Below are 16,403 nucleotides of genomic sequence, written 5' to 3'. Positions count from 1 at the left end.
TGATGGGGAGTATGCTGGGAAAGTCTGTAGGCTACGGAAGTCTCTTTATGGTCTGAAGCAATCTCCTAGAGCTTGGTTTAGTCATTTCAGCGATGTTGTTTTATCCATGGGCTTTGTGCGCTGCCACTCAGACCATACTTGTTTTATTCGACGTCACTCTGATGGTTGTTGCATTATGTTATTGGTATATGTGGATGATATCATTATCACAGGTGATGATGCTTCAGGGATTGCTCAGGCGAAACTTCATCTTCAAAAGTCCTTTGATGTGAAGGACTTAGGTCCTCTTCGATATTTTCTTGGAATTGAGGTTGCTAGATCCCGTCGTGGAATTTCTTTATCTCAAAGGAAATATGTTTTGGATTTTCTTCAAGATACTGTCATACTTGGGTGTCGACCCGCTTCCACTCCTATGGACCCCAATCTTAAACTCTCTGTTGAGTCAGGGGAATTACTTCCAGATCCATTTGTGTATCAACGTTTAGTAGGTCGTCTTATCTACTTGACTAACACAAGGCCCGATTTGACATTTGCTGTTAGTGTAATTAGTCAATTCATGCATGCCCTTCGCTCAGCTCATATGGATGCAGTCTACCATATTTTGAGGTACCTTAAGTCGTGCCCTGGTCTTGGTCTGTTCTATGCCTCAGGAAATCAGTCTGGACTCTCATGCTTTACTGATGCAGACTATGCTGGATGTAAGACAGATAGACGTTCTACCTCTGGCTTCTGTACTTTCTATGGTAATCATCTCATATCATGGAAGAGTAAGAAGCAGGCTGTTGTTTCTAGATCCTCTACTGAAGCTGAATACCAAGCTATGGCTCAAGGTACTTGTGAGCTCCTTTGGCTTCAATCAATTTTGGGAGAGTTGGGTCTTGTACAAAATTTTTCTTCAAGGCTGTTTCGTGACAATAAATCAGCCATTATGCTTGCTTCTGATTCTGTTTTACATGAAAGGTTGAAACATATTGAGGTAGACATTCACTTTATTCGAGAGAAGGTTCGATCAGGTATCATTAATCCTATTTTTGTTCCTTCTTCAGAACAGACTGCAAATGTGTTCACAAAGTCTGTTGGGCTTTCACTTATCAAGTCTTCCATAGTCAAGCTGGGCTTGGTTAACATACTTGCTCCAGCTTGAGGGAGAGTGTTGGAAATCTTATCTATAAGTTGACTCAACAATTATGGCAGATCTATTGGGTCTTCAATATAGGCTAATTTTTAGGGATTTTATTTTTATTTTTATTCTGATTTGATTTGATTTGATTTTATTCTCTTTTCTATATTTGTAATTTTCCACTTGTATATAATGATAGTCAGGCTCTCAAATTGAGTACGCCAATTTTACCAAGTTACTTTTAAATCCAAGTGTTCTATCTTTACAAACAAAATGGTCTTGGGTGTGCAAACAAAATCGAATTAAAGCAAAACGCACACAGTAGTTTGCAAGAACACAACAAATAAGATTTCAAGGAATAGAGAAAATGAAAATACACAAGACACAACGATTTACAAGGTTCGGCACCTTCCTACGTCCTTGACTCCAGGAGAGCCTCTCAAGGATTCCCAAATCTCATTCTCTCTCTTCTCGTTAACCAAGTAGAGATGAATCTTTACACTGGTCCTTTTCGCTGGCTCAAGACCAGCCCTATCTTTTACCAGGCTTGGAGGAAACCTTTTCTTGCAGAGATCACACACTCAGACTTCCAGAATGTCACACTTCACTGACCTTCAATACAATCTTCTCTCAAAGTAATATAATCAATTCCTCACTACAGATTTCTCTCCAAATAAGGATATATAATAAGCTTGCTCAAACTATAGAGAAATGGATGAAGCAAATGAACTAACTCAACTTTTAAAGAGTGATTTTTAAAGACATCTTTGGATATTCAATGAATATTGAAGTCTCGTTTTCCTTTTTTTCTCTTTCAAAGACTTTCCAAATGATTTGAATGAATTTTGAAAAGCTTTGATTTTCTTAAAAGAGCACTAAATTAATTTTTACAATTGTATACTGTGATAAACAAATCTGTCAATTGAGTGAGGAAAACTTTCTTTTACAGTCTCAATAAAAATATAGCCTTCAGAGAGCTTGAGACTATTTGGAAGCAGGTGTAAATGGTGCGTCTTAAACATTCTGGTTTGAAAACATTGTGTAGACGGTTTCTAAAGTTGTTTAGGATTGTTGTGAATTGTCATGCTTTGGTTGCCGACTGTTATCACCTTGATAGCGGTAGGTTTTCTTGGGATGTTCAGTTCTGGCGAGCCTTTCAGGATTGGGAACTGGAGGATGTTTTTGGCTTGATGGATCTTTTGTATCGACAACAGGTGGTTGGTATTGGGGAGGATCTCTCGACTTGCTAGAAAAGTCTTGGGCTCCAAGGAATTGTGTTTGTAACTTTATAAATAGGTACTTGGGTTTTGGGTTGAGACTTATGAGATTGATAGAGATGTAATCTCGTGAAGGAGTTGATAGGTAAAGGTAGTTTATGGGTTGGTAAGGGTAGGAAAAACACCTGTGGCACTAGTAACGAGGAGACGGGCTCGTAGAGTGGTAAACTTTAAAAAGACATGTACGCGGTGTTGGTACTCTACTATTGTAATATCTCTACCAAAATAATAGTGGAATCTCTTCTCATCTATGGATTTAGGCCGGTTTTGGTCGAATCACATTATATCTTGTGTTTTTGTGTGACTGCTTTACTGTCTTTCGTTGGATCTCGATATTTTTTCGCACTTTTGCTGCACCAACAATAACCAAGTTTCACTTGGCTCGTAACCTTGGGTCTAACTTGCTGATCTACTTCTAGGCTTTATTAGTACCTAACTTAATCGGAAAGTTTCAGATTTGTAACTTTAAAAAGCAACAAGGACTGTGGACATGGCAAAGTAGAGATAGTTTCAGCAATTTATTATTCTTAATTACAAGGGTACTGAGCATATACCCTGAATGACCAGTAAATGCAGTTTCAGATATAAGATAAAGTAGAAAGTACTGTTTTAGAAGAATCAGAAATTATTCTAATATGTGCCACATGCATGAAACAAATGCACTAATTCCATGGATCACCAACAAAGTCCAGTAGCCTAATCTAAAATCAGACTATGCTTGAGAAGAAAAGTTAGAATTGCCAATATTGATTTTACCTAAATTACTAGATTTTTGAAGGTTGTATTGAGGTGTCATGTCTGCTTAATAGCCTTACTAAACTAGTTCAATCTTACTATGCTTTCCCAAGGTTAGCCAAGTCTGTAGTGTTTTACCAACTTGATTAGGTCTCACTAAATTCTTGTAATGATCATATCATTTAAATCCTAGAATGCAACCCAATAGTATGTTCTCATGACTATATAGAGTTGAATACTACCAAGGAATTTTTAGGTTGGTTTGTCTAACTTGATCTAGCCAGCTCAAGCAAGCTTTATGCAGTTTTTCTTCTAGATCTTTTTTAGTGGTGCCTTGCACTTTTGCCCATGCCAGATAAGAGTTTTAAATTTCAAATGCACTTAGACAACATTATTAAATAGAATGGAACATTTTTCTTGAGGGATCCATTTGTTTGTACCTGAGGTTGGAGTTTAGAGGATTATCGTGAATTTTTATCACCAAAAGGATATATAACTAATCCGTAGCTTATGATATATTAATCCTTTATTGGGATATTAGCTAATTATTAACTAATTTTATGCACTTACAATACCTTTTTCTTTTTAATTTCTTCTCTCTCTACCAGTCTCAAAAACTTGACTTAAGGCTTGGAAGTTAAGACCCAAAGCCACTAGGACAAAGGTAGACCAATACCTTTTTTTTTTTTTTTTGATAAATTTTTTTAGTTTTTGATAAGTAAGAAATTTTTTATAAAACCCCTCAAAAGGGGAACGAAACCCAGAAGATATACACAAGGCCACAAAGGACCTTTAAGCCTTCAAAGAGGCCAAAAAATCGACAATTTCCTCTAAAGATCTATGAGCTCTCCCAGAAACCCAACAAAAAAGGGTAAAAATAATAGAGAATTTAAGAGTAGAAATCGACAACTCCTTCCCATCAAAATATCTTCTATTCCTCTCAAGCCAAATACACCACCACACATAAAGAGACGTAGCCCTCCAAGCATCCAGAATGTGAGCCCCCACATGGCAACCTCTCCGAGCCTCAATCAACCCTCTAACGAATCCAGGCATAACCCAAAGAATCCCAAACAAGCCAAATATCAAATTCTAGCTGTCTCTAACCATGGTGCAATGGACGAGAATGTGATCCACAGTTTCCTCATTCCGAAGACACATATAGCAACGATTGACTACCACCTGATTTCTCCTTCTCAGATTATCCTGGGTTAAGATCCTTCCCAGAACAGAGGTCCAAGCAAAAAAACCCACCTTGAGAGGAGCATTAGAGCGCCAAACAGCCTTCCAAGGGAAGCGAACTCTAGGATCATCCGCGAGGCATCTGAAAAAGGATCTAACCTCAAAGCGCCCCTAAGAGTTGGCAACCCAGGACCAACTATCAGAAACCCCATCCACAATCCTCTAGCGATACAACAACTCCAAAAAACAAATGGCCTCCTTAATCTCCTAATCTTGAAACAACCGCCTGAATCGAACATCCCAAACTAGTGTCCCGCTATCAAGATGATAGCAGTTAACCACCATGGCCTGCCTATCCGTAACAATCTTGAAAAGTTGAGGAAAAGTGAGGGCGAGAGGAGAATCCCCACACCAAATATCCTCCCAAAAACTGATCCTCCTACCATCCTTGATTCGAAAACGAACTTGTTTGGAAAACTTATCCCATCCCTTCTGAATGACTTTCCAAACCCCAACACCCCGAGGACCACGCACCTCCAGAGAACACCACCCTCCTCTAGACTCCCCAAAGCGACATGCAATGACCCTCCTCCAAAGCCAATGCCTTTCCACTCCAAAACTACATAACCATTTTCCAAGGAGAGCATTATTAAAAGGCACCAGTCTTCTAAGACCCAAACCTCCATAACGAATAGGCCTGCACACCTGGTCCCAACAAACTAGATGAAACTTAAACTCTTCACCTCTACCCCCCCACAGAAAATTACGCTGCAATCTCTCAATCCTCTCCGCAACTGAAGAAGGAATCTGGAACAGAGAGATAAAATAAGTAGGAAGGCAAGAAAGGGTGCTCTTAATCAGAGTGACCCGACCTCCCTTGGAGAGATACTGCTTCTTCCAACCCACCAACCCCTTCTCAAACCTATCCACCACAAGGTCCCAAACCCCAACACATCTCGAAAGGGCCACCAAAGGCATCCCTAAGTAAGAGATGGGAAAAGAGCCGGTACGACAACCAAGAATATCAGCAAATAACTCAATCTCAAGGACCTCTCCCATCGGCACCAAAACGCTTTTACCCACATTCACCTTAAGGCCAGAAACAACTTAGAACCAGATTAGGATACACCTCAGATATCTAAGTTGGGACACATTCGCATCACATAGAAACAAGGTGTCATCGGCAAACATCAAATGGGAGACCTCCAACTGGGGAGCAGCATCCCTGCCCACCCGAAAGGCTCTCAAAAACCCCAACTTAATAGCCTTGCTCATCAGTCTGCTAAGGGCCTCCATCACAAACAGGAACAAGAAAGGGGAAAGTGGAGGTTCAGGACTTGGAGGAGTTAGCTTCTATACTTGGCTGTGGAGTTAGTTCCTCTCCGATTTTTTATTTAGGTATGCCTTTGGGTGCTTCTGCAAGGACTGTGGGTGCTTGGGATACGGTGGTAGAAAGGGTGGAGAGGAGGCTTGTTGGGTGGAAGAAGCAATACTTATCGAAATGAGGGAGGGTTACTTTGTTGAAGAGTACTTTATTGAGCATCCCTACTTATTGTCCCTATTCCAAATTCCTTCAACGGTTGCTGAGTCGATTGAGAGACTGCAGATGAATTTCTTATGGGGAGGTTTAGGGGATGAATTTAAGTTCCATCTTGTTCGTTGGGAGCAGGTGTACAGGCCTATTTAGTTCTGTGGGGTAGGGATTAGGAGGCTAGTGCATTTTAATAAGGCCCTCCTTGGCAAGTGGCTGTGGAGGTTTGGTATTGAGCGACACAGGCTTTGGAGGAGAGTTATCTTGTGTCGGTTTGGGGAGGAGACGAGGGGGTGGTGCTCAGATACGGTAAGGACTTCGGGAGGGGTGGGGGTGTGGAAAGCCATTCGGAAAGGGTGGAATGAATTTTCTAAGCATATTAGATTTAGAATTCAGGATGGTAAAGAGATTCGATTCTAGGAGGATGTCTGGTGTGGTGATTATACCTTAGCAACCCTTTTCCCAAGACTGTTTAGGATTGCTGTTAACAGACATGTCTCGGTTGCTGATTGCTATCGGCTTGATAGTGGGAGGCTAACTTGGGATGTGCTGTTTGTGAGATTTTCAGGATTGGGAGTTGGATGATGTTTCTGGTTTCTTGGAGCTATTGTATAGCCAGGAGATCCGTGGAGGAGGTAGGGACTTGTTGGTTTGGGTTCCTTCGGCTAGAGGATGTTTTAGTCTGAGATCATACTTTAAAACTATCAGGGATACGGATGGGATTACATTCCATGGAAGGCTATTTGGCGCACCAAGGCGCCACTGAAAGTGGCTTTCTTTGCATGGGCAGTGGTGTGGGGCAAAATTTTGATGCTGGACAATTTAAGGAAGAGAAATCGTATTACTGTCAAATGGTGTTGTATGTGTAAGTGTAATGAAGAGACGGTGGATCATCTTCTTTTGCATTGTACAATGGTGTCTAATTACTAGAGCCTTTTGTTTAACCATTTCGGCGTTTCATGGGTCATGCCTAGATCAACGAGAGGTTTGATAGACGCATGGAGAGAGGGGAGTATGGGATCTCAAGCTCAAGGGTATTGGAGGATAGCGTCATTATGTCTATGGTGGTGTTTGTGGAAGGAACATAATAGTAGATCCTTTGAAAGAAAGGAGTCTTCGGTTGTGGTGCTGAAGTCTTTTGTTATTTGTTATCTCTTTTTCTGGTTTTCGGGTAGATATTTCTCTTCCCCTAAGGAGATAATTGATTTCCTTGCTTCTCTGAGGCCTTAGGGCACCTTGTTGTTTCTTGTTGTATTTGGGATGCGTTCCCCCTTTGAACATCTTTTACTGAATTATTTACTTATCGAAAAAAAAAAAAAGGAATTGTAATCCTTGTCCAACAAGGAATTATGTTTGTAACTCTATAAATAGGTACATATGTTGTGGGTTGAGACTTATGAGAATGAGAGAGATGTAGTCTTGTGAGGGAGTTGATGGGTAGAGGTAGTATGCGGGTTGGTAAGAGTAGGAAAATCATCGATGACGCTGGTAGCGAGGAAATAGACTCGTGGAGTGGTGGTGTTGGTACTTTATTGTTGTAATATCTCTACGAATCATAGTGGAATCTCTTCTCATCCATGGATGTAGGCCGGTTTTGGCTGAACCAAGTATATCTTGTGTCTGTGTGTGATTGCTTTGTCGGCTTTCATTGGATCCTCATTGTTTGCGTGCTTCCACTGCCTAACAGTTAAGTATTGGGGATGAATTCTAAGACGAATTATTTACCTCCTAGTATAGGAATAATTCATTTTTATTCTGAACTATGAGTTGTCTTCAACTTCAAGAAACAACCAGCAGCAGTATGACTAAATATTGGGGAAATTTTCAAAGAGTAAGTATTTGCCTTGGATTACGTAGGACAACACTTGTATGCTAAAGCCTAAGGAGGCCTTGAATTAGGAAAATTTCAGTAAAATAATGCCACTATCAGTAAAGTTGTTTGGAAAAGCATTGCAGATCCTAACCAATAATGGGTGAATTACAGGGATAATATATAAAAGAAAAAAACATGTTGTAATGGTTGCCACACTAGTTCAGAGTACTAGGGATAGTGGATTAGGTGCAGACCTAACCTTCACATTATTTGCATGGAGTGGCTCAAACCTACATTCTCAAGTGAGGTAGCCCAAGTTTTTGGCATTGCACTAAGCAATGGCTTTAAGAAAATTCTTCACTATTAAAACTTCTTCTAAGGAAACTTTTGTGTGCAAAGTAATAGGTGACACAGTGAATCTTAAAGAAATAGGATACAAACACATTGATTAAAAGAAAATACTTTTGGCATATGAAAACTATAGCATATTTGACAAACATTACTTCTATTTATTTTTTTATTTTTTTGGAAATGGATAGATCTCATTAAAGAGCGCACAAAAAGGGAGCGCATTCCATATGTAACTTACAAGTCAAAATAATCAGCAATTGTATATAAGTAAAGTCCCAATAAGGACACGACATATAGGGTATACATGTACATGTTGAGGAATGTAGATATGTAAATGGCTATGTATACTCATTATATGATGACTCTTCTCCTACATTAAAGCATATTATCTTTCATGCATCACCTGGATCTACAGGATTTCCTTTATTAATGGCAGGGTTGGACGTAAGAGGACTAGCCATAGTATTTTGCGATTTGTTCTCCATCGTCAACAATTTCAGAGATATTTTTCTCAAATAATCAGACTACAATACAAAATTAAGGGAAGTTAATATCTCTTGAGCATATGACAACAAACTGAACTATTATTCATCCTAAGATGAAAGGCAAAAAATAGAGAATATATTTATAAGACCAAAGTGTACATTGCAACATGCATGCTAGAAAAATGAAGAGCGGTGTCATGATAAATATACCTGAATTGTTACAACAGTATAGATCTTTTCCTCAAACGTAACAGCAATTTGCTCAAGTTATTGTAGTCCATCTTGTCTAGAAAAGGGATGATGCCTCTTCAAAGTCTCCATTCTACGCACGTCAAACATTAAATTTCAAATGTTAAACAAACATAACTACTAACTACCAAAGATGTCTTCCTCACTTCCAAAGTGGAAAGTCAAGGGTTCAAGTCCTTTTATGGGCAACTAGGTGCACAACCACAAAAAAACATAACTACTAGTTGAGTAGAAGGTGCAGAGAATAATTTTTCCCACAACTATTTGGCAGCTTTGGTTGGAAAGGAGTATGAGTTTACATCAGGATAAAGCTAGGAATGTTGTTGATTTGGCTAGATCTATTTGGTGGGAGGTCATTGATATATCTGGCTGTCAACTTGGTGACTTGTGGTTTGATTGTTCTCTTGTGTGGTTCCTATTCCATGTGGCTTTTATTTTTATTTTTTTATTTTTTTATTTTTTGTGTTTCAGCCTTAGGATGTCTGTAATGTTTGATGTTTTGTAAATTATTGTTTATTTCCTTATAAAATTTTCCACTTTCCCAGGGAAAATAAATAAATAAAATAGAATTTAAGGGCCCTATTTGGTACTTGTGTAGCTTTTGTGGGTTGCATTCTCCATTTGAACGCTTTCTATTGTTATCTTAATTATCAAAAATAAATAAATAAATAAATATGATATAGGAAAGATTCCCAAAATCACTCATATGATTCGCTAAAAATCAAGAATTCTCTGGCCTTTTCGGAGAAAGCTTGTTGCGGTACAGATGCAGTCGAAGTCTACTACTCCGACCAGTCACCGAAGTCATAAACTCCGGTGAAATCCATTGCTTTTCTCATATCTGTGTTTCTCTTTCTCTGGTTGGGTTTGTTGTTGGTGTTTCCTGTGGTTTTCTTGTCTTGGGTTTTTGGCATGCGTTCGTTCTTGGAGGTTGCTAGGTTGCCACGTTTGTTCCAAGGTGGCTCTGTGAGATCTGCAAATTCGTATAGAGGGCCCTTGATTTTCTTGGATAACGATTCGGTTGGAAGGAGTAAAGATGATCATCAATCGTGTTTGGTTGGAAAGTTTGATAAGGAAGTGGGTGATGGGGCTCAAATTGCTGCTTGGGCATCGCGAGTTTGGAATGTCTCCTCTAGTGTGGGGGTCTCGTCGTTGCCGGATTCTCTGCTTCTCTTTCTGCTTCCTTCTCCGGAGGAGGCATCTTGTGTTCTTAAGTGGGTCGACATGACTGGGGAAAGGCAACTCTGAGTGTGGATGCTTGGAGTTTTAGGGTGGGGTGAGGTTCTGAAAGAGAAGGGGTTGAAGAAAGTTTCGATTTACGGTCTCCCTCTTCACCTCTGGAGCCATGCTCTGTTCGTGACGATCGGAGATTTGTGTGGTGGTTTTATTTGGGTGGACACCAATGAAACAATTGATGCTGAGAGAGTCCGTATCACAGTGTCGGATGGTAAGGTCTGTCCTTCGTTTGTGTTCATTCATGATGATCGGTTTTGCTTTAAAGTGGCTATTTGGGAGGAGAAGCCTCTTGAGCTTGTTCTGACGACAGCTAGTTTAGAAGGGGGTGATGGTTCTCATCTGCTAAAGGAGAATGAATGGTTGCGGTGGGAATCAACGGGGGAGAAGGGGATGGCAGAGTTTAAAAAATGGAAAGAATGGAGGGATGCGTTGTGGATCCGGAATACGAAGTGCTTTATAAGGTTGTTCATTCAGAAACGGCAGGAAGGTCCTTCTTTCATGACGGATCATCGCCGGCAAGCTGGGTTCCTACCGAATCAATGGGGTGGAGGTATCACCGGGAGCGGCCGTTAGTCTTTTTTACAGAGTTGGGATCAGAGAAGGCATCACGGTGATCTTTACGTGCAGCAAGCGCGTGGGTGGGGGAGGAACCTTATCCATATACGTGGTTGGTGTCTAGGCAATGCCTGTTATAAGAGGAATACAGTTGTACCCACGTTTTATTCAAATTCTACTCCAAATTCAGTTTCATTCGCTTGGGCTAGGAAGGGTCCAAAGCCTACTCGAGATGATGGGCCTGTTCTTGGGCCTGGGAGTGGGGCTTTTGCTGTTAAAGGATGAAAGATGTTTCTACATCTTTTGGTGGGCTGAGTGAGGGGCCTAAGGTTTGTCAGCCGGTTAGAAGTTTGATTACTCAACCATTAAATGATATTTCTGATGAAGGGATCTCTGGGTTGAATAGTGGGCTGGGTTCAATCCCTTCTTGCTCTGGGGTTGGGTTAAGCAACAGGTTTGGGCCTTTATCTTTATCTTCTTCAGTGGACGGAAGATGCTCTCAGCCATCTGGCTCTCTAAGCGTGAGCTTCAGAGAGGATCTACGGGGAAAGCTTACGCAACGTCATCGTCTGTCTAAGAAGAAAGTCCTCCTTCCTGCGCTTTGTAAGAGGTGGACTCGAAAGGACAAGCAGAAATGGGTGTTGTCTTCGCAATCGGGTTCTGATCCGGGTAAATCCACAGTTTTTTCTAGGTCTTCTACTTTCCATACTTTTTCTTCTTCCCCTTCTCCTTCTGTTAGGGATCCAATAGATCGTTGGGGTTGGAGAAGGGTGGGGTGGTCACTGTTTCCAATTCTTTGGCTCCGGTTGGTGAAGATGACTCGGTGTTTGAGTCAGATAACGGGCATGACGGCGGGTCTGTGAATGGGCTTGGTCTCACTCGACTTTCAGAGAATTTTGGTAAGGGTGTTACGATCTGTGTACGACGGGATATAAGGGTGAAGATTAATGATGCTTCTGCCACTGTTCTGTTGAAGGAGATTTGGGATCTTTTGGCTTCGAAATCTCTCCAATTTGAGGAGGAACCTGATTCACTGATGACTAATTGCTCCCTTTCCTCTTCTGTCCTTGATGATTGGGAGGGTGATGCTGGTTCTGCACCTGATGGGGATTTGGGTTTAGTTCAATGGGAAAACATTAAGCAAGCAGTGACTTGGTTGTTCCTTTGACTGTTGTTTATCTGGAGGGGGATTGGATGAGAGGTCCTTCTGTTACTGAAGAAGTGAATGATTTGGAGGAGGAGTGGGTAAGGGAGAAAAGGATGGATGTGGGCTCTCTGTTGGGAGTATCTTTTGAGGGTAGGGGGGATGAGGCGATGCGGTTGTTCTAGGAAGTTCTCAATTCTCAACTCAGGGAATGGGTGGGAGGTAGGGGAAGAAGGCAGGATGGGGTGGGAGAAATGGTGTTGCAAAATCCCACTGGTTTTATCACATATGAAAGGAGGAATAGGGGATCCAGGGAGAGTGATGACGGAAGGAGGGGAGGGTTTGCAAATTCTGTTGTTTCCCTATGAAGCTACAAATTCTTTCATGGAATGTCCGAGGTCTCAATAACTTAGTCAGAAGAAAAGTGATGAAGTTAGTCATTCGTACAGGGGGAGGTCATGTGGTGTGTTTGCAAGAAACTAAGCTCGCTTCGACGTCAGATAGGATGGTACGTCATCTTTAGGGTGGAAGATTTGTGGAATGGATTGTTTTGGATGCTGTTGGCTCTTCGGGTGGCATCTTGATCATGTGGGATAACAGATGGGTGTCTAAGGTGGATTCTCATGTTAGGAGATTCTCTGTTTCCTGCGTTTTTTCTTTGGCGGAGGATGGTGTTCCTTGGGTCTTTTCTGGTATTTACGGGCCTACAGAGGATAGCGTGCGGCATCTGCTTTGGGAGGAATTTGGGGAGGTTTGAAGACGATGGATGCTTCCTTCGACAGGTGGTAGGTGGACTTCTGATATGGAGTTTTTCTCAGAATTCATTGATGAGTTTAGGTTGATTGATCTGCCTCTGGAGGGAGGGCCTTTTACTTGGTCTAGTGGACGTTCTCCCCTTATTCTCTCTCGGCTTGACAGGTTCCTTGTGTCTGGGGAGTGGGAGGAGATGTTTTCTGATGTTGTGCAAGCTACTTTGGCTCGTCCTATCTCTGACCATGTTCCGTTGATGCTGGATTGTGGCGGGTTGCGGAGTAGACGCTCTCCATTTAGATTTGAAAATATGTGACTTCGGGCTGAAGGTTTCCTAGAAACGGTCCGATTTTGGTGGGAGGGTTTTGGGGTGGTTGGCACCCCAAGTCATTTGCTTGTAGGTCATTTGCGTCTTTTAAAGGAAAGTATTAAGATTTGGAACAAAGAGGTCTTCGGGAATCTTGTGTGGAGGAAAAATCGGGTTCTGGCTGAGATCGCTGATATTGATAGGATGGAGGGTCAAGGGGATCTGGCAGATGCTTTGAAGGTTAAGAGGGCGGAGTTTAAGGCGGAATTTAGTGAGATTGCGATCATGTAGGAGATCTCGTGGAGACAAAAGTCTAGAGCTTACAAGGAGGGGGACAGTAACATGAAATTTTTTTATAGATTGGCCAATGCTTATAAAAGGGGCAACCATATTGAGAGGATTCAGGTGGAAGGGGAGCTTCTTTGCAAGGAGGAGGATATCTGCAATGGCATTTCAGAGTTCTACGAGAAGTTGTTCACTGAGATTGTTGAGTGGAGACCCTTGCTTGAAGGGCTTCAGTTTGCCTCTATTTCTAGTGAGGAGTGCTCGGGTTATGAGGAGCCTTTCTCTGAAGAGGAAGTTCTAATTGCTTTGAAGACTTGTAACTGGGACAAAGCCCCAGGTCCTAACGGTTTTACCATGAGATTCCTTTTGGAGTGCTAGGAGGTGGTTAGAGGGGAGGTGATGGGTTCTTTTCATGCTTTTCATGCTCAGGGCTCTTTTGAGAAGAGCTTGAATGCCACTTTCATTTCTCTCATTCCAAAGAAGAAGGGGGGGGGGGGGGCGATGGATATTAGGGATTTTCGCCCTATTAGTTTGGTGGGGTGTTTCTACAAGTTGGTTGCCAAGGTCCTTTCTTCAAGGTTACAGAAAGTTCTGGATGGTGTCATTTCTGATTCTCATAATGCTTTTGTGGGAGGTCGTTAGATTTTGGACTCAATTTTTATTGCTAGTGAGTGTGTGGACTCTCGTTTGCGTAGTGGGGTCCCGGGTGTTTTGTGTAAGCTTGACCTAGAAAAGGCATACGACCATGTGAGTTGGAGCTTCCTTCTTTACCTGATGAAGAGGATGGGGTTTGGTGATTGGTGGAGGAGATGGATTCATTTTTGTATTTCCAGTGCTCGCATTTCGATTCTTGTGAATGGTGCTCCTACCGGTTTTTTCTCTAGCTCGAGTGGTTTGAGACAAATAAGAGCACTCTTCCCCACATTCACTTTTAAACCCGAAACTGCCTAAAAGTACACCAACAGCGACCTCAAATATCTCATCTGGGATACCTTAGCCTCACAAAAGACTAATGTATCATCTGTAAACAATAAATGAGAGATCTCCACAAAGTGATCATCATCCCTTCCCACCCTGAAACCCCTGATGAATCCCAACTCCACGGCCCTCCCCATCAACCAACTGAGCGCCTCCATAACAATAATGAATAGAAATGGGGATAGAGGATCCCCCTGTCGTAACCCTCTTGAGCTCCTAAAGAATCTCATCGGAGACCCATTAACCAACACCGAGAATCTCACTGTAGAAATGCAGAACTTAATCCATCTCCTCCATTTCTCCGCAAAACCCATCCTATCCAGCAAATACAACAAGAAATTCCAATTAACATGGTCATAAGCTTTATCCACATCCAGCTTACATAAAACACCTGGGCCCCCACTCTTCAATCTATCATCCACACACTCACTGGTAATAAGAGCTGAGTCCAAGATTTGTCGCCCACCTATGAAAGCGTTCTAAGAATCCGAAATAACATCATCCAGAACCTCCCTCAATCTCAAAGTGAGAACTTTAGCTATTTGTTGTAGATACATCCCAGCAAACTAATAGATCTAAAGTCCTTCACATAAGTAGCTCCCGCATTCTTAGGAATAAGGGCAATAAACGAAGCATTCAGGGATTTCTCGAACCGCCCCTGAGAATAAAAAGTATGGAACGTACCCATCACATCGGTCCTAACCACAACCCAGCTCTCCAGAAAGAACCTCATAGCAAAACCATCTGGCCCTAGAGCTTTGTCCCCATTGCAACATAACCTCCTCTTCAGAGAATGGAGTTTCCAACCCTATCCTACTTGCCTCCGAAATAGAATCAAAGTGAAGATCATCCAGCCGAGGTCTCGAAGATGTATTCTCCGTAAAAAATCCTTGATTAAAAGTGGAAACCCCCTTGCAAACATCCTCTTCCCTAATGAGCGTCTCCCCTTCAATATTAAGCCTCCCAATATGATTACCCCTCCTTTGTGCATTGGCCAATCGATGGAAAAACTTAGTATTCCTATCACCCTCCTTGAGCAAAATAGCTCTAGATTTTTGTCTCCAAGAAATCTCCTCTGCCATAGCAATCTTAGTAATCTCAGCCTGACAAGCAACCCTCCTACTTGTTTGCTCCTCACCAATCCCGCTTGAACCTTCCAAGCGATCAATATGTGCAATTTCTGCAAAGGCCCTATTCTTCCTCCACTCAAGATTCCCAAACACCTCCTTATTCCACCTTTTAATCTCATTCTTCAAAACCCTAAGCTTTCTAGCAAGAACATAGCTCAGAAAACTGTCAATCATGCTCCCTTCCCACCAGTTCCTCACATATCCTTGGAAATCATCCGCCCTAAGCTGTATATTTTTAAATTGAAAAGGTGTGATCCTTGACCTCATCTCTCCACAATCAAGAACCAAAGGAAAATGGTCCGAAACCGGTCTAGCCAAGGCAACCTGAATTGCATCCGGAAACTTCTCCTCCCAATCTCCAAAAATAAGAAATCTATCTAGACGTGAAAAAGTAGGTAAATTTCTGCCACTACCCCATGTCAACGTCGCTCCTTGTAACAGCAAATCATGGAGATGGTGGCCATCAATGAACTCCAAAAACTGTACCATAGCTGAAGTCCATCTTCCTCCTATCGATCGCTCCGCCGGGGATCTAACCACATTAAAATCCCCTCCTATACACCTCGGGCGAATCAATTGTACCCTCATAAGCCCCAGCTCCTCCCATAGAATATGCCTCTCCCCATCGTCTACTGGCCATAAACACCCGAGAACATCCAAGGAAACCCATCCTCCTCCATTACAAATGCACAAGAAATAGAGAATCTTCCCCTTTACACATCTGCTTTTGACACCCATCTTTTGTCCCACATCACCAAAATGCCCTCGGATGTCCCTTCCGCATTCAACGCCTCCCAATCAATAAATCTCCCCTACCCCCCCCCCCCCCTCCCCCCCCGCCCAAAAAAAAAAAAAAGCTTTTAACAACCCTATCAAATATAGACTCCATCCTCGTCTCCTGCAAACATTCCACATGCACACCCCACTTCCTCATTGCCAATTTTACCACCTTCCTCTTCTCCGGGTCATTAAAACCCTGGACATTCCACGTGACAATGCGGCACTTCATTAAAAACCTGATGATATCCCCTCCCCTCTCCTTCTCCCTCTTCCCCTCCTACTACTTATCTCCCTCCTCACCCCTTTCTTCCCCTCATAATTAACATCAGAGATAAGACCATGAATTTCCCTTCCCTCTCTCCATGGAAGTATCTCACTCTGCATCACAGTGATGTCCCCGCCTCCATCACCCTCCCCATTTTTCCCCTCCGCAATAGAATGTAACACCAATCGAGCCACCTCCTTATTTGGCTGAAAAGAGACACCCAATCTACT

At 42.1% G+C, this 16,403-nt stretch overlaps 2 protein-coding genes across 2 annotated transcripts; one reads left to right on the top strand and one right to left on the bottom strand.

Moving 5' to 3' along the window:
- Positions 1 to 12,480: 12,480 nt before the first annotated feature.
- On the top strand, positions 12,481 to 13,398 carry LOC132301626 (uncharacterized). The gene is made up of 3 exons (XM_059798863.1): positions 12,481 to 12,709; positions 12,758 to 13,022; positions 13,116 to 13,398. The coding sequence occupies exons 1-3, from the start codon at positions 12,481 to 12,483 to the stop codon at positions 13,396 to 13,398; spliced, it is 777 nt and encodes a 258-aa protein (XP_059654846.1).
- Positions 13,399 to 14,696: 1,298 nt separating this feature from the next.
- On the bottom strand, positions 14,697 to 15,866 carry LOC132301624 (uncharacterized). The gene has a single exon (XM_059798862.1). The coding sequence runs from the start codon at positions 15,864 to 15,866 to the stop codon at positions 14,697 to 14,699; it is 1,170 nt and encodes a 389-aa protein (XP_059654845.1).
- Positions 15,867 to 16,403: the final 537 nt, after the last annotated feature.

This window comes from Cornus florida, unplaced genomic scaffold, assembly GCF_030987335.1.
Source record: "Cornus florida cultivar Cherokee Brave unplaced genomic scaffold, ASM3098733v1 CherokeeBrave_3.0.0_Hap2_Chr03, whole genome shotgun sequence".
Taxonomy (NCBI): Eukaryota; Viridiplantae; Streptophyta; class Magnoliopsida; order Cornales; family Cornaceae; genus Cornus; species Cornus florida.
This window is presented reverse-complemented; position numbering and strand designations above follow the sequence as displayed.